General features: G+C 40.7%; 1 protein-coding gene across 1 annotated transcript in view; it reads left to right on the forward strand.

The window, feature by feature from the left end:
• The first annotated feature begins 5725 nt into the window (after positions 1-5725).
• The window catches only part of LOC133607596 (disks large homolog 4-like), a 184656-nt gene continuing 162986 nt past the window's right edge, over positions 5726-27395 (forward strand). The window contains exon 1 of the mRNA XM_061962379.2: positions 5726-5879. Within this exon, the coding sequence (XP_061818363.1) occupies positions 5850-5879 (30 nt within the window). The 5' untranslated portion in view covers positions 5726-5849. The remainder of the gene's footprint in view (positions 5880-27395) is intronic.

The following is a 27395-nucleotide window of genomic DNA, read 5'->3' on the forward strand; positions in this document are numbered from 1 at the left end:
TGAACAGTGTGTGATGTACTGCAATACTGTCAGTGTTTTGAGTTTTTATTTTTGGTTTGTTGAAATTATTCACACATTGCACAGCTTTTATTGTTCTATCAATACACAGTGATGCCTCGAAGGCGGGAAGTAACTCAACTCTCTTGAATAGTTTCTACCTTAGTTTGTATGGTTTGTTGAGTTAGCATAGGATTAATATGTGGAAATGACAAATGAGGTAGTTGATTCATAGAATAGTTTTTATTTATGCTTTATTCTGTCCTTTGTTCAATCCTAGATGGGCTGCGACTTCAAGTTGAATTTCTTTGTAGATACACTGAGATTAAGTCTAAATTCATTGTGTTCTTCATGGTGATTTTGAAACCATACCATTTTTTTTCCTCAGAATTTTCAACTAACTTGAAGTGTTTTGTCAAGAGGATTATTTGTTATATGTACATTTTCAGAATGGGGTTGTTCCATTTTGGGCCGGAGTAAAACAAAGAAAACAATCTGAAGTTGTCCTAGTTGTATTTCTAAGTTAATATGCCATGATTTTACCTGTCCGGCCCACGTCGGAATAGATTTTCCTCAATGTGGCCCCTGAGCTAAAATCAGATTGACACCTCTGGTCTAGACCTTTCAAAATACGTCCACACGTGCACTGACGTAGGTAAATAAACAGTAGCCTAGTGGGACTGTCTAGACCAGGGGTGTCAAACTAATTTTAGCTCAAGGGCCACATAAAGGAAAATCTATTCCCACGTGGGCCGGACTAGAAAAAAATCATGGCATAATAACTTAAAAATAAAGACAACTTCAGATTCTTTTCTTTGTCTTACTTTGGCCAAAAATAGAACAAGTACAGTCTGAAAATGTACATACTACAAATAATTCTCTTGGCAAAACACTTGACGTAAGTTGAAAACTCTGAGTAAAAATTGGTGCAGTTTCAAAAACACCATGGAGAACACAATTAACTTTGTCTCAGTGTTTTTACAAAGCCATTAAACTTGAAGCACTTCCTGTTTAGCGTTCTAACGTTGGCAGTTTATTAAAAATGTTTGGAAAAGCAATTGATTGTTTCCACAAACCCCCGCATTGGTGAAATCTGCATACTGCCACAACACATTCATTTATTATTTTCAAATATTACAATTATAATTCAACATGGTGTCAGTTCTCAAAATGACACCATAGCTTTGTGGTGTGGCTTTTGTGAACAGAGCCTGCCGAGACTAAAGACCTCGTCTTAATTCTTCCACCTTCTGTAGCCTTTGTTCCGTGTCCATATTCTTGTTTTTGTCCTAGTGTTTCTTAGACGTTTCATAGTGCCTTCTTAGTAGGGGTGTGGGGAAAAAAATCGATTCGAATTTGAATCGCGATTCTCACGTTGTGCGATTCAGAAGCGATTCAAATTCGAATCGTGATTCTCACGTTGTGCGATTTAGAATCGATTCTAATTTTTTTTTAAATCGATTTTTTTTTAATTTTATTTATTTATATATATATATATATATATATATATATATATATATATATATATATATATATATATATATATATATTATTAATATTCTTACTATTTTATTTATTTATTTATTTATTTTAATTAATCAATCCAACAAAACAATACACAGCAATACCATAACAATGCAATCCAATCCCAAAACCAAACCCGACCCAGCAACACTCAGAACTGCAATAAACAGAGCAATTGAGAGGAGACACAAACACGACACAGAACAAACCAAAAGTAGTGAAACAAAAATTAATATTATCAACAACAGTATCAATATTAGTTACAATTTCAACATAGCAGTGATTAAAAATCCCTCATTGACATTATCATTAGACATTTTTATAAAAATAAAAAAAAAGAACAATACTGTCACAGTGGCTTACACTTGCATCGCATCTCATAAGCTTGACAACACACTGTGTCCAATATTTTCACACAGAAAAAATAAGTCATATTTTTGGTTCATTTAATAGTTAAAACAAATGTACATTATTGCAATCAGTTGATAAAACATTGTCCTTTACAATTATAAAAGCTTTTTACAAAAATCTACTACTCTGCTTGCATGTCAGCAGACTGGGGTAGATCCTGCTGAAATCCTATGTATTGACTGAATAGAGAATCGTTTTGAATCGGGAAAATATTGTTTTTGAATCGAGAATCGTGTTGAATTGAAAAAAAAAAAAAGATTTTGAATCGAATCGTGACCCCAAGAATCGATATCGAATCGAATCGTGGGACACCCAAAGATTCGCAGCCCTACTTCTTAGGTTATATTATTTCATTACAGCCACACTTTCTCCACACAGAAGACACACAGGTTTGCTCTTTACCTCCGTGAACATGTACTGTGCCTCCCATCTGGCTTGAAACCCCCGTTCTCACCGTACACCTTCCATTTAGCCATTATTGGGGAGGGGGGTTGCTGAGAGTTGACATCTGCCCTGAATGCTAATGAATAATGAAGCCGAGGCCCACTTGCGGCCCTGCAGTGAGCCAGATCCGGCTTGACTTTGACACCACTGGTCTAGACCACCGCCTGGAACCCGGAAGTGCCTCTAGGTCACGTGGTTGCAACCCAGCAATGAAATGCAGACATCATGAGAGCCAACAAACATCATTAAACATGACTTACTTACGTCTGTTGTCACTGGGATGCCGACTGATGGGATGATGATTAAATCCCGTTTAGATGAAGAATGACTCATAATCCTCGCGAAGAAAAAAGGGGGGTGGAACCAAGTGTCTTTTCAGGGCCCTCTCGCCATTTACTGGTCTAAATTGACTGTCAAAGTTGACCAACTTGTCAGATTATGTCCTCATCATTCTACTATCAATGTGAGAGACATTATTTATGACCTAGAATAAACTCTCACAAGCGCCGAGGCGAGAAAGAAGCTTACCAGCTTGTGACATCAATATAGCAGCTCAGTGACAATGCGCCACAAAAAATAGTTTGTCTGCGTTAGCGCTTTATAATAAAAATACCACTAATATTTGGTTAAAATTCAGATCACGAAATGTAAACGTAGTATTGTTGGCACTTTTTGGATGGTTATTTAGAGGTCTGTATGGGTGGAATAGATTATAAGTGGAATTTTAGGTTTATTTACGAGTTAGAATGCTTTAAAAAAAAAAAATCTGTCGTCTTGTCTCTCATAATGATTGTGAACAATAGTCAAAATTCCCCAAAATTGCAGTTCCCTTTAAACAAAAGTGGGAAAGATTCAAACAAATGATTACACTGAACAAAACACCTGCCTAAGTATTTAGCATTAATTCAGTAATAATTTTGTTGGGTTTTTTGTTTGTTGTTTCAGGATTACTAAATGGTGACATACAGTATTTACAGTATAATTCACCTTCAATTCATCAAAATTAAAGTACTAATGATTGTCACACACACACTAGGTGTCGTGAGATTATCCTCTGCATTTGACCCATCACCCTTGATCACCCCCTGGGAGGTGAGGGGAGCAGTGAGCAGCAGCTGTAGCCGTGCCTGTGAATCATTTTTTGGTGATTCAACCCCCAATTCCAACCCTTAATGCAGAGTGCCAAGCATGGAGGTAATGGGTCCCATTTTTATAGTCTTTTGTATGACTCGGCCGGGGTTTGAACTCACGACCTACCGATCTCAGGGCGGACACTCTAACCACTAGTAGTAGAAGCTCAAAATTCTCAGTAGTGCAATGTCAATAGAGCTAGTGAGTGTGCCATACACTCACTAAGGCACATTCACCCATCACTGAGGTAAATAAATAAACCCTCAGTTGCATATTGTAGTCGGTCTATGTATAATAAATTGAGTCGTCGGATGGCATTAAAGGTTGGAGGGACTTATTAAATGTTATGTGGCAGTAAAATATGGCCATAATGCCCTCAGTTGGAATGGCTTATGACACTGCAATCGAATTCATCTGCTACACTTGTTTTAATACGCAAAGTCAAAGTGTCAAACTCCAGGTATGAACTTTAATGAGGTAATGATCGACGTCTTTGTGTTCTTTGCAGGCGCTGTGTTTCTTGACTCATGAGTGTATTTATAACACGGCCATCTGTAGAACGTGGCCATCTGTGGACGGAGGAGACGCTCATTGTTGCGTTGTAGATTTCAATCTAGTAGTCCCCCACCCCAAACACACACACACATCTCCCCTCCCATGACGCTTTCCACCCCAAGGACTAAAATGTGTGTTCATCATCCAGAATTGCTTTATTGCTGCACCGTTGCGTAGGGGGCTGGGGGGGGGGGAGATGCGTGGATTGGTACAATTATAGAAGTGATGATGCAAAGACGGTGAAGCAAACGTTCCCCTTGTGAACGCGCACGAGTGGTACAGTCCAACATCTTAAAGGCAGAGTGCACGTATACAGCTGAGCATGATCGGCCTTTATGATTATTTATTTACGTGTACATATCCTAACATGCTCCTCTGCCTGCCTGCTGCAGTGCTCACCATTGCTATGCAGAACACGTCACACACACACACACACACACACACACACACACACACACACACACACACACACACACACACACACACACACACACACACACACACGCACGCACGCACGCACGCACGCACACACACACACACACACACGCACTGGTGTGTAACTAAACTTACTTCTGACTAAGACCATATATGACAACACCAAGCCTCGCTATTGCCATGGCAACAATTGCACCATCGCTAAGGCAGCGACTGCCAAGTGTTCCAACAAGCAGAAAGCCTGTAAGAAGCTTCTTCAATCTCATTATTTCACTCTTTTCCATCCTCCTCCTGTGTCACCATGTGCGCCTTTTTCAGTCTATAGGTCTTCGCTGATGCATATTCACACTCTCCTCCTCAACACATTTCCCCGCAGTTTAATTCCTTCTGTCTTCAAACACACATAAACATGTTAGATATATATATATATATATATATATATATATATATATATATATATATATATATATATATATATATATATATATATATATATATACTGTATTATATGTATATGTATTTACATATATATAAATATATATATATATATGTATATACATATATATAGATACTGTAATATATGTATATGTATCTACATACATATATACACATATATGTAAATAGATATACATATAATACGGTATCTATATATACACACCCATATGTATGTATTTATATATATATATATATATATATATATATATATATATATATATATATATATATATATATATATATATATATATATATAAAAGCATTATGCGCGTGCACGCATGCACACCCACTCTCCATCTCTCTCCTCAGCGGTCCCCTCCCTCGCTTCTTCCTCCTCCATCCTGCTTCGCTGTCTTATTCTGTTCTCTTTCCCCCCTTCCTTCCCACAGTGACTCCCCTCTCTCATTTCTTTAATTCCCCCCCCTGCATCTCCATCCCTCCATTCATTCCCATAGTATTCTTAAACCCCCCCAACCCCCACCCACCGACCCGCATCCTCCTCTCAAGAAAAAAGCGGATGTGCCCTCACCTTGCCGCCTCGCCTCCACTTTCTCCCTCATACCAAATTCCGAGACCTCTCTCTCTCTCTTTCTCTTCCTCCGCTCGCTCTCTCCGTTTCCCTGTGGCCCTCCCCCTCCCTTTTCATGTTCCCCCCTCCCTCCATCCTCTCTTTCCCTCGCTGGTTCGGTTAGTCAAAGAAAGAGATCCACAGAAGGAGCGAAAAGGGGGGGAAAGGCAGGACGAGAGCGAGAGTGCAGGAGTGGGGCAGGCTGGGGAGCGGGGCGTGGGGGTCTCAGCCCTCTGTCGTGGGGGGTTGGGGGGCTTGAAACACACCCCGATATTTTGCTCTAAATACCATGGACTGCCTCTGCATTGTGACTACAAAGGTAAGCTCCTTCGTTCTACTCAGTGTGTGCATGCATGGGCCACAGCTGTATTTGTGTTGCACACACAGGAGCTCATTTTCCACGAGCCCTGAATTATACAACCCACTTCCTTTTTGTCTTTTTTTTTTTTTTTTTCCCCCCAAGATAGGGGGGCTTCAGAACGTCCCACTCGAGATGACCCCCCTCTCTCAATCTCCCACGCTCTGTGTAAAAGTGTTGATGCTTTGTGTCACACTGGAGCTGCAGAATATGCCAGCCAGAGTCCACATTGGAGGCTCTGCATGCTTACCTCGTCTCTTGTTATGTCACACGTGTGCTCGGCATCTTGTCGCGTGAGAAAATGTCCTGAAAAGGAGGAAAAGGTTATGTCAGTTTGATCGTACTTTGATTCAGGTAACACCTGGATGCACTTTCCCCACCGGAAATGACGACACACACACTTGCTGGAGAGCTACCGGATTGTTTGGCTGTGCTGTATTACATAAATATTCACTTAAATTCAGTCTGTTTCCTTGGCAACAGGGATTGTTGGCCACCTAAACATAGATTAAGTAGGTGCAGTCATGCAGAGAAGCTGCATTTGACACTCTTTTGTAAAAAAAAAAGAAAAAAATAACCCATTTCTGTCTAATTGTGCAGTAGAAAAGAATGCTTGAATACAGCACTGCCTACTATACATTTTATGCATCGCTGCTGTGTGACTCACTGGGAAACAAAGCACCTTATTAAGTGAAAGACCACAGTTGGTCAGCAAAGACTTGCAACTCAAGTGAGAAAAAGAATTAGTGTAAAGCTGGCATGAGAAAGCTCACACTCTCCAAGGGATTGGGAGACAGATGGTCACTTTAGAAAATGGGAGAGTTAGCAAATGAAAAGGCAGTCGTTTAGTGCTGTGCATATCACCAAATAAGCCTACGGAACTTTTGCGCACTCTTCCGTCTGCACAGTGCAGCTTGTGGTGTGTGGGGTGGAGTTAAGTAAAACCGCTCTATGCTGATTGGTTGACAGAAATGTCACACAGGTACCGATCGCCGATTAATGCCTTTTACAGTTCTTTACAATTGCTTACACAACACAAAGTGGTGACCCTCGCCCCATCCTTGTTTGTGAATGACTGAGCATTTCATGGAATCTACTTATATACCCAATCATGGCACCCACCTGTTCCCAATTTGCCTGGGATGTTCCAAATAAGTGTTTGATGAGCATTCCTCAACTTTATCAGTATTTATTGCCACCTTTCCCAACTTCTTTGTCACGTGTTGCTGGCATCAAATTCTAAAGTTAATGATTATTTGCAAAAAAAAAAAGTTTATTAGTTTGAACATCAAATATGTTGTCTTTGTTGCATATTCAACTGAATATGGGTTGAAAATGATTTGCAAATCATTGTATTCCTTTTATATTTACATCTAAAACAATTTCCCAACTCATATGGAAACGGGGTTTGTATCTCTTCTCCCTTCTCGTTATTCATTTAACAATGCACCATTGAGCTTAGTGTGGGCACTTTCCACTGAGTTGCGTCATATGTTCTTAGCCCCCTCCAAACTGAGCCTACTCCCCCCCCCCACCCTCTTGTATTCTGTGTACCGTATTTTCCGCACTATAAGGCGCACCTAAAAACCACAATTTTTCTCAAAAGCTGACAGTGCGCCTTATAACCCGGTGCGCTTTATTACGATTCATTTTCATAAAGTTTCGGTCTCGCAACTTCGGTAAACAGCCGCCATCTTTTTTCCCGGTAGAACAGGAAGCGCTTCTTCTTCTACGCAAGCAACCGCCAAGGAAAGCACCCGCCCCCATAGAACAGGAAGCGCTTCACCCGCCCCCGGAAGAAGAAGAAAAAACGCGCGGATATCACCGTACGTTTCATTTCCTGTTTACATCTGTAAAGACCACAAAATGGCTCCTACTACGCGACAAGGATCCGGTTCATAAAAAGACGCAATCTCTCCATCCGCACACGGATTACTACCGTATTTCACAGCAACTGATATTCCTGTGAACCGCACTGTGGAACGGGAGCACGTACGGTGAATATTCGCACCACAGGGAATGAGAAGTCATCCTTCACTGTGGTTCTAGCTTGCCATGCTAACTTCCACCCATGGTGATATTCAAAAGGAAGACCTTGCCAAAAGAGACCTTTCCAGCCGGCGTCATCATAAAAGCTAACTCGAAGGGATGGATGGATGAAGAAAAGATGAGCGAGTGGTTAAGGGAAGTTTACGCGAAGAGGCCGGGTGGCTTTTTTCACACAGCTCCGAAGGCGAACACACCTTCACTAAGACGGGCAGATAGCGCCGGTCGACATACGCCAACATCTGCCAGTGGATCGTAAATGCCTGGGCAGATAGTTTCGGTCACAACTGTGGTCCGAGCTTTCCGGAAGGCAGGATTCACAGAACTGCTGCACAACAACAGCGACACTGAATCCGATGACTTCGACGAGGCGGAGCCGGCCATTTTTGGATCCCACGCTTGCGCAACTTTTCAATTCGGACACCGAAGACGAAGAATTCGAAGGATTTACGAATGAAGAATAACTTCAGAAGGTGAGCGCTATGTTTATTTTGTGTGTTGTGACATTAACGTTCGAGCAACATTATGTTGCTATTTATTGCTCTACACCATTTTGAATTTTACTATGTTTGTGATTGCACATTTGCGTACATTTTGGGACAGAGTTGTTAGAACGCTGGTTTTCAATATATTATTAAAGTTTGACTGAACTATCTGACTGTTTTTTTGACATTCACTTTAGCGCAGCGTTTTTTTGACATTCACTTTAGCGCAGCGTAGGCGCGGCTTATAGTCCGGGGCGGCTTATTGGTGGACAAAATTATGAAATATGTAATTCATAGAAGGTGCGGCTAATAATCCGGTGCGCCTTATAGTGCGGAAAATACGGTATAAAGAATAACGCATCTCTCTTCCTATTGAGCACTCCTTACATACTTTGCTATGAATGTGACCTGTGCCTTTTGAGATGCTCAAGCTTCTCAAATAAATCTAAGAAAGACAATTTTGTTTGACTACTTTATTAGAACAATTTCCAATGTAACTCAGAAAATAATTTACTGGTCACAGGAGGATTTTGAGGGCAAAAGCAACAGATTTAAATGATTAACACATAGCAGTTTTCGCTTTTGTTTAGTTCTTGTGTACTACTGACTTTGTTTTAATCAAGCATTTGTATGTAATGAAAGAGAATAGTGAAGTACTTTAAATATTATGCTGATATTGTTAAACTGTCAAAAGCGCTCACAATATTTACAGGTATTGGGATTGGCAGATCTCACTCATAGAATTGGTAGCATTAAACCTGGATCAGAACATCCCAAGTATCGATCCATTTTCTATAACGCTTGTCCTTAGGGTCAGAGGTGCGCTGGAGCCTATCCCAGCGGACTTTGGTTGAACAGCAGAGTAAACCCTGGACTGGTCGCTACAGGGCATATTATCCTGTATAGACAAACCATCCATACTCTCATTCACACTAGTGGCCAATTTAGCATCCCAAATTAGCCAAACATGATGTTTTTTGGGGATTTATGACTCTTTGAAAAGAGCCGGATCTTGAGGAGCCGTTCCTTCCAAAAAGTCAATCAAAAGACTGGCTGTTTCTTTTTTTTCAAATCAAGGAAACAATCACTGGTAGCAAGTAAACAAGCACTGGTAGTAGTCAGAAGGGATCAGAATATTTTAAATGTATACCAATATTGGTAGGAATTATTATAAATGTTACTATATTTTTTATTCTTGTTGTGTTTTCATTTTTAACATCCTGTGAGGTGGTGCCATATCCTCATGCTTTGACAGTGATATCACGATTAATGTAACACTTTATAGCACAGGAACATTTTACCAATACATAAGAAAATACACAAAACATTTGAGGGTTTTTGTAATTGAATGTGGCACCCCACCACAGCATTTTAATTATCGCCACACCTTAAAAATAGTAGCTATTTGTTTTTGTACTTGAAAACTAATTAAAGTAATATAATATATTGTAGCCCTCAGAAGAAATCACACACAGTCCAACGCTATTTTTTAACTTGTATTGCCAATCTTATGATAACAAACAACGGCACAATTCAAACAGGTTTAACCTCCCATGAAAACACGTTCGTCTCCTTGAGTCTTCGCTTCAACAACTCTTCCTCATTTTTTGCCAATCACCTTTCAGGCACTGACGGTGTGTTTGTAAACATGGAAAAAATTGACATCAAATCAAATCCAAACCACACAAACATAAAACATTAACATTAGCTTACAGTATGAATTTATAGATATATGTAGCCTATTATTTGCGCACTATTGACAAGTGATGTACCAAAAACTTGACCACCGATAAAAGACTCTGATTACCGAAAACTGCGCTACCAAAACCGGATGTAAACAAAACGCACGCCATTGTCTGGAACGTTGTCAGCATGTCTGCGATGTGGACGTGATTTCTATATATAGTGCAGATATAGCCGTGCAGACAGCCGTCTACAAAATGTACAAATATTAAAATGACAGTGGCGGCTTTTAAAAGAGAAAGTCTGACTAGAGCAACAGCGTGAAGCAATTGTGACGTCATGCTCACTTCAGTCTCTTTAGTAAAGGAGATCGAGGGACAGAAGTAAAGTCTCCAAAGACAAATACATTGTATAATAACACCAGAAGAAGATGTTAGATTTATTGCTAGCTGTTTTTAATCTAAAAAAAGTAATTAAAAGTCTGTAAACACTTGAAAAAATCTCAACAAAGTACCTTTTACAAAAAGCAGCAACAATTAAAAAAATATGGCAAAACAATTAAAAAAAATACATGTTAATAATAATTAATAAAAACAGATTTGTTTTAAATGTATTTATAAATTTTTCAGCCTTTTAAAAAAAAATCACAACATTCTAGCAAATTATGCAAATTACTTGATTATGTCATTGTGACCACGTCCATAACCACGCCCCCACCACCAAAGGTACCTTGACAGTTTAGGGGAAAGACTGAATAAGTAAAAATCAAATGTGTATATGTTTTAAAAAAAACCTGATAAAAAAAAACAGAATAAAAATGTGGACATAATTAAAATGTGACTACAACATTATATTACCCTTGGTGTGTGTGTACACTTGCAATACTTTACATATCCACTTTGGAACATCCATCCATTTTCTACCGCTTATTTCCTTCGGGGTGGCGGGGGGCGCTGGAACCTATCTCAGCTACAATCGGGCGGAAGGCGGGGTATACCCTGGACAAGTCGCCACCTCATCACAGGGCCAACACAGATAGACAGACAACATTCACACTCACATTCACACACTAGGGCCAATTTAGTGTTGCCAATCAACCTATCCCCAGGTGCATGTCTTTGGAGGTGGGAGGAAGCCGGAGTACCCGGAGGGAACCCACACAGTCACGGGGAGAACATGCACACTCCACACAGAAAGATCCCGAGCGCAGGATCGAACCCAGGACCTTCGTATTGTGAGGCAGACACACTAACCCCTCTGCCACCGTGCTGCCCCACTTTGGAACAATGTACCAGAAAAGTGAATCCAAATGCTGCTTAGCTTCTTTTGACTCAGACTCATTTTCTAGTCCAGTCACCAGTTAGATGGCACGCATGCAGCGTGGGCACTGTCTGCATGTGCTTAAAAAAAACTGCTCCCAAATACCTCACAACTGAGAATCGGTTCTCATTGTTCAAAAAGCCTTTCAAAAGACTCGATTTGTTCGCAGAGGACAAATCTCTACCTGACAGTACAGCCAACATGCTAAAAACTTTGGCCCATATATAGTCTTAACAGTATATCTTCACATGGGACAATACTATATTTAGAGCAGTCTGTATGAAGTCAGTTTTGATTGATTTTAGTGTAATAGGTGTCTTAAATGTCAAAATACAAAAATATAGCATTATTTAATGTAAAAATTATAATCAAGTCCTTGAAGGCGCAGTTACACAGTCTTTAAGACACACCGAGGACTAAGTGAGGAAGTGAGGCAACCGACTGCAGCAGCCAGGGAAGTTTGTTAATGGCGGCCGGCGTAGTCATGGAGCTCTGTGCGCGTACACAGTGGCCTCTGGCGTGGGCAGTATAATTGTTAACATCGCAGACAATCACCCTTATTTAATCACGGCAGCCGAAATCGTGATCGGGATTCCAGTTTGATTAATCGTACAGCCCTACAGTCATGAACCCAGTGTTTCCCACACAGATAGATTGTTAGCACGTAGCGAGGCAAATAAAGATGTATCTTACCATGTTGATGTGGTGTCACATCACTTGTGTTGTGAGGGCTGGGCCGATAAAACAATATCAATATATATTGTGATAGACACGAAATCCATATCCATAAAACATGTGTTTTATAATATATATATATATATATACATATACAGTATATCGGTTGGAAAATACTTGACTTTCAGTGAATTCTAGCTATATATATATATATATATATATATATATATTTATTTTATTATATATATATATATATATATATATATATATAAAATAAATACTTGAATTTCAGTGTTCATTTATTTACACATATACACACACATAACACTCATCTACTCATTGTTGAGTTAAGGGTTGAATTGTCCATCCTTGTTCTATTCTCTGTCACTATTTTTCTAACCATGCTGAACACCCTCTCTGATGATGCATTCTGCTTCGTCTCCTTGTTGTGTGCGCAATTGTGCACTGCACTCTCTAAAAGCCCTAGATGTTAATGTCACATATGCATGTACAGAAGATGGCAGTATTGTCCTGTTTAAGAGAGTCACAACATTGCTGTTTACGGCAAAAGGTAGACGAAAACGTAACTGCTGATGTTGTGTGTTGTTGCCACGCTGGGAGGACGTTAATGAAACTGCCTAACAATAAACCTGGAGGGGGCGTGGCCTCCAGCTCCGCCTGAATTTCGGGAGATTTTCGGGAGAAAATTTGTCCCGGGAGGTTTTCGGGAGAGGCGCTGAATTTCGGGAGTTTCCCGGAAAATCCGGGAGGGTTGGCAAGTATGGCAATGGGAGTGACATGCTAAATGGTCAATCGCGTAACAGTATCACCTATCATTTTGATTGCGCCATCTTGCTGTCTCACTGTTGATTCTCTGCATTGAGGGAAAAGAGAAATTAAAAATAAGTTCTCCAGAGAGCGAAGAAATTGTCAATAAAACAGGAAAAGTCACCTCGACAGTATAGCAGGTTTTTTTTGGTGACTTTTTTCAAATCCTTCGCCGCGCTCATCTTTTCTTGTCAACTCTCCCCCATTCCATATTTGAATGTACGGAAACAGATAGGAACTAAAGTGCAGGACTGTATAAATAGAATGAATTACAAAATATAACAAATGCAACTTTAAATTAATAATTTGGTCCAATAATATTTCAAAACATACATTTATTTCCATACTCAGACCAAATTCAATGTTGTACAGACCAAGTAACTTCCTGGCAGTAAACCTAAAAAATGTTTCTACCTTTTCATACTTTGCACTATTTTTTATTAGGCATTCCTTAGATATTCCTTACCTTTGCACCTTAGTTTTGTTTTGTTTATTTTCAATGGTTGTGTTGACATTTCCCCTTTCTTTCAGCCTTGATGGCTGAGGGGATTATAAGTATAGAAATGTTACATTTCAAATAAAAATGTCTACATTTGACATATTTTTCTCCTGGTCCATATTTTCCACAAGTCATAAAAAATATCAATACTTATGGTTATCGACAAATATAAAAAACGTCTATCGTTATACAGTTTTCAGCAATATCGCCCAGTTCTAGCTGACACACTAACTAACCCAAGCTGTACCACTTAGTGAAACTTCAAATAGAGTGCATATAAATCATGTGATCACAGATTCCAGCCAAAAAAAGCAGTGATGGAATGTGACTTTATGAAACGTTAATGGCGACTGGCTGCATTGCAGGTGAGGAGCTTTTCCGTCGTGAAAACACTGGTGAGCTGTTCCGCCACACCCCCGTGTTTTGCGAATGCGAAGTTTTTTATCGCGGTGCGTGGGTGGGTGACGCCACGTACACCCTAGGAGTGACACCTCAACACAGTGTTGCGGCTTTTAGTTGGGAAAACAAGTGTCTTCAACTTGTTCAACGGCGTCCTTTGTCAAGTGCAAAGTTCTGTGAAATGTATAAAAGCATAAACGCAACGGAGAGCGGAAAAAGTGCAATTTGAAAAGAGCACTCAACAGAGAGGAAGCTAGTATTATTACCGCTTCTATTATTAGAATTTTCTTTTGGGATTCATATAATGAAGAGCACCAATACAGTATTAAAGGCCTACTGAAATGCGATTTTCTTATTTAAACGGGGATAGCAGGTCCATTCTATGTGTCATACTTGATCATTTTGCGATATTGCCATATTTTTGCTGAAAGGATTTAGTAGAGAACATCGACGATAAAGTTCGCAACTTTTGGTTGCTGATAAAAAAGCCTTGCCTGTACCGGAAGTAGCAGACGAGTAGCGTGGCGTCACAGGTTGTGGAGCTCCTCACATCTGCAGTTTACAATCATGGCCACCAGCAGCGAGAGCGATTCGGACCGAGAAAGCGACGATTTCCCCATTAATTTGAGCGAGGATGAAAGATGTGTAGATGAGGAAAGCGAGAGTGAAGGACTCGAGGGCAGTGGGAGCGATTCAGATAGGGAAGATGCTGTGAGAGGCGGGTGGGACCTGATATTCAGCTGGGAATGACTAAAACAGTAAATAAACACAAGACATATATATACTCTATTAGCCACAACACAACCAGGCTTATATTTAATATGCCACAAATTAATCCCGCATAACAAACACCTCCCACCTCCCGTCCATATAACCCGCCAATATAACTCAAACACCTGCACAACACACTCAATCCCACAGCCCAAAGTACCGTTCACCGCCCCAAAGTTCATACAGCACATATATTTCCCCAAAGACCCCAAAGTTACGTACGTGACATGCACATAGCGGCACGCACGTACGGGCAAGCGATCAAATGTTTGGAAGCCGCAGCTGCATGCGTACTCACGGTACCGCGTCTCCGCATCCAACTCAAAGTCCTCCTGGTAAGAGTCTCTGTTGTCCCAGTTCTCCACAGGCCAATGGTAAAGCTTGACTGTCATCTTCCGGGAATGTAAACAATGAAACACCGGCTGTGTTATCCGGCACAACAGTCAGGGGGTGCATTCTACGGCGGGGGTGCGTTATCCAGCACAACACCTGCCGCAATACACCGCTTCCCACCTACAGCTTTCTTCTTTGCTGTCTCCATTGTTCATTGAACAAATTGCAAAAGATTCACCAACACAGATGTCCAGAATACTGTGGAATTTTGCGATGAAAACAGACGACTTAATAGCTGGCCACCATGCTGTCCCAAAATGTCCTCCACAATCCGCGACGTCACGCGCTGACGTCATCATACCGAGACGTTTTTCAGCAGGATATTTCACGCGAAATTTAAAATTGCACTTTAGTATTGGCATGTGTTGCAATGTTAAGATTTCATCATTGATATATAAACTATCAGACTGCGTGGTCGGTAGTAGTGGGTTTCAGTAGGCCTTTAATTAAATCACCTGTTACCATTCTAACCAGGGTAGCCCTTTGATGCTTTTTGCTCCCGAGTGCCGCATCTGACATTGGTAGAGAGCTCATGTAATTTTGTCCTGCTGCTTCCGACACCAGAACCTTAAAGGGAGAAAAAAAATAAAAATAACAAATCGGAAATCAATGAATCGCACGGTGGCGTAATTATGTAACGCCTCCAACTGGAACATCAGAGTGAGGAGACGTCACAGTATTTTATATTTGGCTATGCCAGCCTCGCTGACAATACCTTTGAATCTCCCTCGTGGCGTGGCAAGTGAGTCAGAGAAGAGCCTTTTGAACGCAGTAAGTGTGATTTCATTTCGAGAGGACCGCGCGTCATGTTTCCTAAAGTCGCTGTCCTGCAGGTCACCGGCCGCCCCGTTCCCCCCTTCTTCATGGACTAGCCTATGGCCTACTTTGCAGTACTTTCAAGGCCTCTCTCGTTAGTGCTTCTCCATATCAATTATACATTTGATAGGATGTAGTCGGTGTCAGCAGCTGCATGCGCGTGCAGCTCCACGCTGGCTTGTGCCATCGTGCTGTAAAGTCTACGAGCTGAGAGTTCATAAAAAAAAAAAAGGGGCCGCTCCACGGCGTGCAGTGTGCCACCCGTCGGAATTAGTGACCATGGAGAACGCTGGTGTGATCTCCGCTCAAGGGCACGAGCAACCTTGCGTCCATACGGTTGCAGAGACACTGATTCCACTGAGTTGCTCCCAGGGCGCAGGGAGAAGGCCTTGTGCCCTGCTTTCATGCCTTAAGTCTACTTGTCTACTTTTGTCACACACACACACACATACAAAACAACTTTCTCAGGACTGGACTGTGCACTTAACCTCCTTTTGCACTATTTTTATTTTTATTTTCTTCTTATGTTTTGCATATTTCGTAGACTGTCGCACTGATACCGGAGTTGTTTTTAATCTCATTGTACCTGTGTATAGTGACAATAAAAGGCATTCTATTCTATTGTATTCTACACACTCACACACACTAGACAGCAAAGAAACTGGGACTCGAGTTCATGTCTCAGAAAAGTTGTCAGCATTAATTTAAAAAAAAGAAAGCCACACATTTGCTGTATGTTGCTAATTTCAAGCAACTGTAGTTAGGGATGCATACAGAGTAACGGTATTTTTTGGTTCCGGTTCCTATTTGGCTCGGTCCAGGAGGACCAATACGATTCTGTACAAATGATACGGCTATCGATATTGATTATTCAGCTGACTGTCGTAATTATGAAACGCTGTCACATTCATTTCAGCTGCTGGCGTTATTGATGAGTTAATCAGCTTGGGGTCATCACAAATAAGGACGCAACACCACATACAAAAAAACTCATGTTGGACTCAAAACTTCAAAATAAATGCTATCTCCCTGCCAGCAAGAATCTTTATTAAACTGATGATATCTCGTTAAAAAACAACAACAAAAAAACAGTCAAGTAGTAAGGGTTACTGTCAGTTTGAAATGAAGGTGCTTTACTCACGACCAACACTATTGTGCTTCATCAACGGTCCTTGTAGCGATTCAGTAATCCACAGGCCAATAATTATCCACTCAAAAAAGTACAAAAATTGAAGGAATATAATAATCCATAAATTTGCTTTGAAGCAAGATAGCATCCGCTGACAGATCTCTGGTCGCCGTCTGAGGTCACTTCATCGCGCCGCGTTTGCGTGGCATCAAAATACACCTTGCTTGAATGTGTTCCAGTTGGTTCTGTCTCTTGACTCTACAAACTGGAGGATTGAGCATTAGCCGGTGACTTGCCACTGAGTCGTTTTATTCGGATAGTACACACTACACAGACAAAAACATCGGTCGGTAGCTTCAACACTCAATATGGCCCCCCTCTGTCACTCAAAAACATCCGTGTGCAACAAAAAACACAAATAATTCCTAGTGTTACAAAATGCACACCCATCTAACATGCGAAATACTTGTATTGATTTATATTACATATTTTATATGTTATATCATGTAAAAGGTACATGAATGCCAAATATGATATCCAGCTCAGTGTAATTGTTAGAAACACAGTGGCCACGTTTACACTGCACACACATCTGATTTGTTTGCCTTCAATTGAGACATATGGGAAACATTTTTTACCAGTTAAACGCTCCAAAGTGCTTAAAATCTGATATTTGTGTATGTGTATGTATGTGTATATATATGTATGTATGTGTGTGTATATATGTGTAGGTGTACACATACATATGTATGTGTATGTGTATGTATATGTATATATGTATGTATGTATATTTCTGGGGGTACGCTCTGGGCCTGCTTGTTAGGCGGGGGTCGGCGCCTCGGGCTACTGTATCCGGACTGCGTGTCTGGAGCTCCTGGGTCCCACCGTCCATCCCTTCCGGGTGCCCATCTTGGTTGGAGCCTGCTGGGTCTAGTCCCTGCGTCTATTGTGGTAGCTTGGTGCTGCAAGGTATTCTGAGGTGCTGCGAGTCGGCCAGCTGCTGGGGTAGTGACCTTGTGTGTCAGCATGTCCGTGAGCTTCTTTTAATTCATTTTATTATTATTATCATTATTATTATTTTTTTAATATATATATATATATATATATATATATTTTTTTAAATATATATAATAATGATAATTATTGTTATTACTATTTATTTAATTATTTATTTATTTTATATATTTTATTAATATTATTTTTTATTTGCCCCTCCCTCAGGGGGGGACTCGACAGGGCGGTTGCTGGTTGTTCCATCTCCATCGTTGGGGTCCCTGCGGGTGGGGTGGGTGGTTCCCGTGGCCCCGTGCTGGGTGGTCCTGCGGCGGCCGATTTGGGTGGGGTGGCCGGAGGCGGGCCTCACCGCGCTCTCTTGGGGTGGGGGGTGGGCTTGTGGGGGCCCGGTTGCCGGTAGGGCGGGGAAGGTCTTCCCGTCCGGTTGCGGGGAGTCTCTGGGCCCCCCGGGCGGGGCGTCTCGCCTTTCTGCCCGTGTGGGGTGTGGTCTCTCGCTGGCTTGGGGTCTGGCTGTCCCCTGCTTTTCTCGTGCCTTGTCCTCTGCCGGGTGCGTCTGTCTGCGGCCTGCTGCTGGCTCTTACGGGTGGTGCGGTGGGCCGGGCTCTGGGGTTCCTGACGCTGGCCGGCCTGGCTGCGTGGGCCTGGGTGCCACACCTACTGTTTGTGGGTTGGGCTCTCTGGGGGCTTGACTGGGAGTCAAATGTATTGTACATACAAATTCACATATACTCACATACATACATAGGTACCTACGCTCCCACATACATACACAAATACAGTACATATCTACATACTCAAAGTTCATACATCCACACGCACATTCACTGTACAAACATACACGTACACATACTGTACATATACATTCACTGTACAAACACATATACACATTCTGTACATATACATTCACTGTACAAACATACACATACTGTTCATATACATTCATTGTACAAACACATATACAAGTACATATGCATACATACACTCATGCACATAATCCCGTTTCATCAAACATATATTAACGTTGTTGCCCTAGGGGAAACTGGGTATAACACATGGCACACTGACAAAGCTTAACCTATTGTTACTATAACAATCTACAAGGTTAATATAGGTTGCTTCTCTTTCTTCCCCTCCATTTTTCTGCATTATTTCGTATCTCAAGTTATCATTACGTATATGTATTGTTGCATTTGAACAACTGTATTGTTGATAATAAAGGTAAATTATTGGTATTGTTCATTATCAATAGTGCTATTTCTATTGGTGTCTGTATTGCTCCATCTGTAGTGTAATAATGCTCATTGTCATTTCTGTATTATTTTTTACTTTCACTAACTGCTTATTTGCTATCCCTTTTACCATCACATTTGTACATGTCGTATTTGCTGATGTTGCTCTATTGTTGTTATTGTTGTGTTTGCTGTTGTTGTTTTTGTCTCTCTGTCTAATCCCCCTCTCGTCCCCACAATTTCCCCCTCTGTCATCAACTATATGATTTGCCTGAGAAGCTGGACAGGACAAAAAAAACCCCCCAAAAAACCAATCTGATATTTCCGCATCCTATTCGGACCACATCAAGAAGTAGTCTGAAACCGATTGGAATCTGATTTTTTCAAATGTGACCACAGTCTAAATAGAAATGCGACCTAATTGCGACATGATTGCGACTTTAACGCCATCTTCGAGCAAGCTATGTCATTCGTGTGCGCAGCACGATCACTTTCCTTCTGGCAATTCTCTTCTTCCTCCTTCTGCAGTTGTTTTTCATCATCTGCCTACTTTCTCTACACACTAACAAGCTGGTGTTGATAAGACATCCCTGTTGTGAGATGTGACATGATGTTGGTGGTGTACAAACTCTTGTACAAAAAATGATTTTGTTTACATCTTGATTTACACCAATTACATATAGTACCGATTAGAATACCGATGAATACCAGTATCGATGAGGAATATTGATGTTGATATCGGTGTCAATTAAATCCTAACAATATACATCCCTAACTGTACTCCCGTTCCGACACCAGTAGAATACAGTTCAACCTCTGAAACCTAGGACAACATGGTTGCTTCTGATTTGTTTGTATTCAGAACACATTTTTTACTATAAAAAACTAAAACTTACTAGTTTTGTATTGCGGTTTTCGTTATCAATTAGTTCAAAAGGGTCAGTTGAAAACCGCATCGTATGAAAACCGAAACAACTTAGATCAAATGTATCTGTTCAAGTCACCAAAAAATTTAAACCAAAACACTTTTACACTTAGGGATGTGCCGATCCATAGATCAGTATCGGCGTGATTGCCATTGCCAATTAATGCCGATCACAAACGCCGATCCCCTCTACCTAATATTATATTCATTTTTAGTCCCCCCGGCTGACAAGCTAGCAGATAATTATGTGTCTCCATATAGAGTGTTGAGTCACTCCTGTAAATTAATAATTATAACTATGATTACGGAAAATAAACTATAGTTCTTAGTACCAGTATCTATCATTATTGAGTATTACCATCACCGGAGGATGAGGCTACACATGTTAAACATTGAGAAAAAGCTAGGAGCAGACATGCTAATAGCTAAGCTAAGCTAGCTTTCAACAACACAGGGCTGTCAAGTTTTAGAAAATGACAAGCGTAAAACTTTGGTGGCATTATGCGATTGAAAAATATTTACTTTTTTTAACACTGATTTGGCCTGTCGATTTATACCTTAAAACTGATGATTTCACCTACAACAGCTCTCCCTGCACTGTGGCTTCCTAATGCTAGTCTTAATGAACCAGAAATTAAAAATGAACACTGTTTTCTCTGCTGGCTCTTCTGTCTCATCCTCTGCATCAGTGTTCTCAATTTGTATCTCTTCTACATCTCCGTCCTCACTGTCCTAAATCTCTTCTGAACTCTCTTGATCTTCTAATGTTGCCAACTCCTCAGTTGTGATGAAAATTGCTAGAAGTTGATAGATGACGACATTGCCTGATTTGCATAACTGATTACAATGGACGCTGTAGGAGAGTGGAATACCATGGTGGTAGACATAAAAAGTGAGTTAAATAATGCAAATGATGATTAGAATTATACATTAATTTTCTTCTGTTGATTCTTAGTTTAAACTTTAGTTGTATTTTTTTTTTGTTTTACGTCGTTAAATGTTTGCGTATCAAATTTGATCAAAAGACTGAAGGCTCATGACATTCACAAACTAACCAAATCTATTGACTGACCATAACATGAACAACAGGTTTATTAGGGCCCGCCCTTTTGGGAGTTCTTCTGCTCCAATGGGACAGAAGGACCTATTGTATCTGTAGCGTTTTATTATTATTATTCTTTTTTCTTCCGCCGCCACTTTGGGCTGTAATTTGACCCACTTAACATGCTTCAAAACTCACCATATTTGACACACACATCAGGACCTGCAAAAATTACCTTTTAATGAAAAAAAACAAATCCCAAAATTCAAAATTGCGCTCTAGCGCCCTCTAGGAAAAAACACAGACAAAACAGCCTATAACTTCCAGTAGAAATATCGTAGAGACATGAAACACAAACCTCTATGTAGGTCTGACATATACCTACATTTCATACATTGACATCCTTGGCCAAAAATCAACAGGAAGTTGGCAATTCCCCCTTCAAGACAAAAATGTACTAAAAACAGTCACTTTTGCCTCTTTGAGCTGTAATTTTTAGTTGAAGCTTGACATTGATGAACATTCATATTAATCTCACTCTGAAAACCAAGGCAGAAACAGCAGCAGCTTTGCACAGAGTGGGTGTGGGTCTCCTCTGCTCTGACTGAAATGGAATGGAACTTAATCGTCATTGCACTTCACTGCAAAAACTGAAATCTAAGTAAGATTAAATATCTCAAGTAAGGGTGATATTTGCTTATTTTCTGTCTGATAAGATCATTCTTCTCACTAAGCAGATTGTATGATAGTGTTTAACTTGTTTTAAGTGTTTTGGTCCTAAATTATCTCAGTAAGATATTAGTAAAGATATCACTAAGATATTAGTAAAGTTTAAGAAGTGTAGATGGAAGCATGTTACAGTAGAAAGTAAGTAGGTATTAACAGGAAGTAGATTATTAAGAGTCCAGACAGGTGACATTATAACAACAACTGTGTCAGCATAGTCACAGTCAGTACGACACGGAAAAGGAGGGCAAATAAATACAAAAATTGGTAGTGTCGATACCAAGGGTAGTATCAGTATAATATGATTGATACTAGAGGTTATATCGATATCCTTGTTTTCTCAAAATCATTTTGTGCGGTTTTGTGCGGTTTCTGGATACAGGAGTATTTTGAGGGCAAAAAGGATTTCAATGAGTAAAAATATTATATATTTTGCTTTAGTATAGTTATTGTGTATTATTGATTTGGCTTTGCTTAAACAATTGTACGTAAAATAAATATTGTGCTAATATTGTTAAACTGTCAACATCAGTCATCATGAATAAATAGATCATTTTACAGTTAATGCATGCGATTGGTGGTGGTATCGGCCGATCTCACGCATGAATGATTGGTATCGGACCTGGAAGCGTAAATCATTGATAGCAACATCTCTAAGAATAACTGTAGTTGTGTATCTCGAAAATGTATTTATTGACAAATGATGAATGAATGGCTACATAAACATCACTTTTATTGAACACTCTCGAACGCAACCACCGTACTTTGCTGCGCCTCATTTCTTGAAGTTGATCGTGTATCTCTCCTTATTTATCAGATAGCTGTCATTCAAGTCATATCCAAGAACACGCAGACAACGGCTCACACGACTTTGCTTACACCAACTGATGTGATCACACGCATGAGCGACACAGCTTTACGGCACAACACGTCACACTGTCATGACCCCGCAGCCTCACATACGAACAGTAAGTGCTTACATGTTCTGGCAAACTGCCTGGTCGCCCATTCACCCTTTGCATCAGCACGGAACAGAAGCTGGAACTAATATTTGAGGCCATCTGGGCACACCGGGTACAGATCGCAAGCAGCGCTTGTAGTTGTCTTAGCCCGACTCAACAAGGTGTCAGTGCAAGACCAGGCTCCCCATAAAACCACGGACAGTCGGAAGCGCCATATTTGACATATTGTTTGACTAGACTTACCGTAGCAGTGTGGTGCATTCAGTGACACTCTGGAAACACGGACTGTAAGGTACTTGTTGACTAAAATGGACTATTATTGTATGCTACAACTTTATTTGGGTCTATAGTGGTTATTTTGCAGCTGTAGTATAGAGATGAGTTGCTTAATTGTACTAAAACCAAAACAGTACTGTATGAAAATCAAAACATTTTTGCTTAAAATTGTCACCTAAATGTGTGAAAACCGAGGTAACACTGTAAGTGGCCGTCCTGAGATCGATAGATCGTGAGTTCAAGCCCCGGCCGAGTCATACCAAAGACTATAAAAATGGGACCCATGACCTCCCTGCTTGGCACTCAGCTTCAAGGGTTGGAATTGGGGGTTGAATCACCAAAAATGATTCCCGAGCGCAGCTATCGCTGCTGCTCACTGCTCCCCTCACCTCCCAGGGGGTGGAACAAGGGGTCTGGGTCAAATGAGTAATTTCACCACATCTAGTATGTGTGTGACTATCTGTGTGTGACTATCAGAGGTACTTTAACTTTTTAATCCAGACCGTTGCTTCCAGCTACAAATTTAATTTGTTGCTCTGGAAACCCATCCATCCATCCATTTTCTACCGCTTATTCCCTTCGGGGTGGCGGGGGGCACTGGAGCCTATCTCAGCTACAATCGGGCGGAAGGCGGGGTACACCCTGGACAAGTCGCCACCTCATCACAGGGCCAACACAGATAGACAGACAACATTCACACTTACATTCACACACTAGGGCCAATTTTTAGTGTTGCCAATCAACTTATCCCCAGGTGCATGTCTTTGGAGGTGGGAGGAAGCCGGAGTACCCGGAGGGAACCCACGCAGTCACGGGGAGAACATGCAAACTCCACACAGAAAGATCCCGAGCCCGGGATTGAACCCAAGACTACTCAGGACCTTCGTATTGTGAGGCAGATGCACTAACCCCTCTACCACCGTGCTGCCCTGCTCTGGAAACATCTTAAATAAATGTACTTTTTTTGGAATGTCGTTCATCAACCACAATCCCTATTTAAGAAAGACTACACGTCTTTCCCTTTTCGTTGAGTTCGCACCTGCAACTACTAGTATAAATAAATGATAAATGGGTTATACTTGTATAGCGCTTTTCTACCTTCAAGGTACTCAAAACGCTTTGACAGTATTACCACATTCACCCATTCACACACACATTCACACACTGATGGCGGGAGCTGCCATGCAAGGCGCTAACCAGCAGCCATCAGGAGCAAGGGGTGAAGTGTCTTTCCCAAGGACACAACGGACGTGACTAGGATGGTAGAAGGCGGGGATTGAACCCCAGTAACCAGCAACACTCCAATTGCTGGCACGGCCACTCTACCAACTTCGCCACGCCGTCCCGAATGAAGCAGTTAACAATGAAGAGTGATCTATTTTGCCTATAAAGCCCTCTAAAAAAACATTCAAAAACTAACACAGCTCCATTTACATGCTGTGACCTCCATTTTAACCAAGATATAGCGACATTTTTATTGTGAGAGCTGACACCCAGGAACCACAATCCTGGTGTCGAGACACATCGCCTTCCTCACACTGCTCCTCGGATCACTAGTGATTGAATAAAATAAGGAGCACAATCCATTTAGCGTGTCTGTCTTCATGTATAAACAGAATATGTGCTGCCTGTTGGAACTCCAACAACACTGAAAGATAGAGAGAGGCATATATAATCGTTTTGCGAACGTAATATGATTTATCAAGACTAAAACTGTTCTGTGGGTGTTTTTTTTGGATCTATATTTAGCACTTTTGCAATATTCCTGAAAACTGGCACAGTTACGCACAAACGGCAGTGAGCAAAGAGGCGATCACGCTGCAATGACAGAGAATCCTCCGTCCTACGTGTATTTGCGTGTCAACATATTTAGACTTAGACTTAGACAAACGTTATTGATCCACAAGGGAAATTGTTCCACACAGTAGCTCATTTATAAAGGATTGAAAGGGTACGGATGGAAAATATAATGCAGGTATTAAGTAGACAAAAAATGTACCATAGTAGCAATATAAAATATAACATATATATAATATTTACATATTATCTATACAGTATATAATATATACTCATATATTATATTATTACATTATATTATATTTTTATATAATTTAGAGTGTCAGAAAAAAAATAAAAATAAACATATTGTCTAATCAGCAATATCCTTTTATACTTTCATAGCTGCCAAATGACTTAAAGGGCAGATTGAAGAGAATTTGATTGATTTGTGTTAGTTTCTGCTCCCATTTTTTATTATATATACATATATATACATATATATATATATTATTTGCGACATGTATTTTTATGCATTCTTGCATGCGTTTCTGGATCATTCCAGACGTCACAACACCAGTGTCTACCAGACCGCACCTTTGGCGTGCTAAAAATAGGCTATTGTGTCTAACTTGCGCTTTTATAGTACCGGCCAAAAAGGGTGGAGTGTGCTGCATATTCCACAACATAACGAAACAGCACAGGTTGGAACATGATGTCATGAATGTGGAGGGAAATTAGTGTGTCCTTGGGCATAAATGCACAATCCTCACTTAAATAGAGCAGGTTGGACTACTTTTGCACTTGTTATCAATTGTACACACAGTTTTAGTTTTTCTAATCAACCTGACCAAAGCCTATAGTTTATGTGTTTAATAAATAATAATCTGTAGTGAAAAAGTTGGGTGCCAAGGTCAACAAGGTTAAGAACCCCTGACAAAAAGCAACAACTGTGATGCTCTGAGGTCAGTAAGGGTCACCGTTGATCAAAACCTTGTGTGAACAAGTTATGGTAAGGGATATTATATAATCATCCCATTTTGCTTGTACAAAAGAGAGATAAAGCATGACTTTATTTAAGGTTACTTTGTAGATACATTTTTCAAAATGGCATACAATGACACCCTGTGGCAGGTGTGTAAATTTCAGGAGTCTGTAAAATTCTCAATTTGAGCCATGAATGCCATTTGTGTGCACAGTTCATCTCTCACTCCTAAAACCTGACCCGCACCTTTAAATGAATAGAAAATGAGCGTGTGAATTCTATCCGCGTGTTTAACACAGTTGCAAACCACTTATTTAAATTCAATTCGCGGATGCAAACAGTAAAGATGACTTCCTGGGTAAGCCTGTCACTGACAATGCTGACAGCCATGGAGAATGTTACTGTATTGAAATGGAAAAAAAAAACCACAACATAATATCAATGATGCTCCGAGGGACACACAAAAACAATGTGCAGGAGCACATATTTGTGTGATTTGTTTGTCTCTGGCTTTGTGTCTCCATGCTCCTCTTTTAGGTGATGTCAGTTGCCTAGCAACCCTGCAATCAGGGGCCTGACTGTTGCTATGACAACATGGCGAGGTATCATCATGGAGAGAATAGAGATGAAAGAAGGGAAAGCAGGGAGAGGAGGGCGAGAGAAAGAGAGAGAGAGAGAGAGAGAGAGAGAGAGAGAGAGAGAGAGAGAGAGAGAGAGAGAGAGAGAGAGAGAAAGAGAGACCTGCCATTGAAGGGTGTAGATAATATGAAGCCCACAGTGCGCAGGTAGGAGGATGACCTCTGTGTAGGCGGCGGCCTAGAACGCTCGTGAATGCGCAGAATAGCAACTTCATATTTGGTATGAGGAAGCTGCATCCGCCGGTTGACGCTCTAAAGAGCGCAGGCTTGATTCCAGATGGAAATGTCACAATGTGATCCACTCGTCTTAAGCCACAGATGCTACAGCACAAACTCAGTTTGCCACTGCATGAGCGTCTTTGGGCCAAACGTCTGCAGGTGTCATAACCCATTCATCACCCCCACGGTGGTCCGGTGTAAAGCAGTCCGATAGGTCACGCTGCGTTTATACCGTTTATTCACCCCTCCACTTGCTTTTCTCTTTAATACAACCATGAGGCAGAGAGTGATGGCGTCTGAGGATGGGAACTGAACAAGACAAAGGTGGGAAAAAGTCACTGTTGGTTTAAGTAAATGTCTAATCCTTTGGGTCAATTTGAGAATCATTTTTATTTTGAAAGTGTAAGAAATGTTATTATTGAGGAAAAGATTTGGCCTGATTTACTAAAGGTTTGCGTTCAATAAAACACGCGCACACCTGATAGCATGTAGAACAGGGGTGTCATACGGCCCAGGTTTTATCCGGCCCGTGAGATGAGTCTGCTAAATACCAAAATTGTTATTTGATTGCAATATTGTTGGGAACTGGTCAAGGAGGTGACCCCAGGATGCAGAGACGGGAGAGGAGGCAAGGTAGAATT

Source organism: Nerophis lumbriciformis, linkage group LG09 (assembly GCF_033978685.3).
Source record: "Nerophis lumbriciformis linkage group LG09, RoL_Nlum_v2.1, whole genome shotgun sequence".
Lineage (NCBI taxonomy): Eukaryota > Metazoa > Chordata > Actinopteri > Syngnathiformes > Syngnathidae > Nerophis > Nerophis lumbriciformis.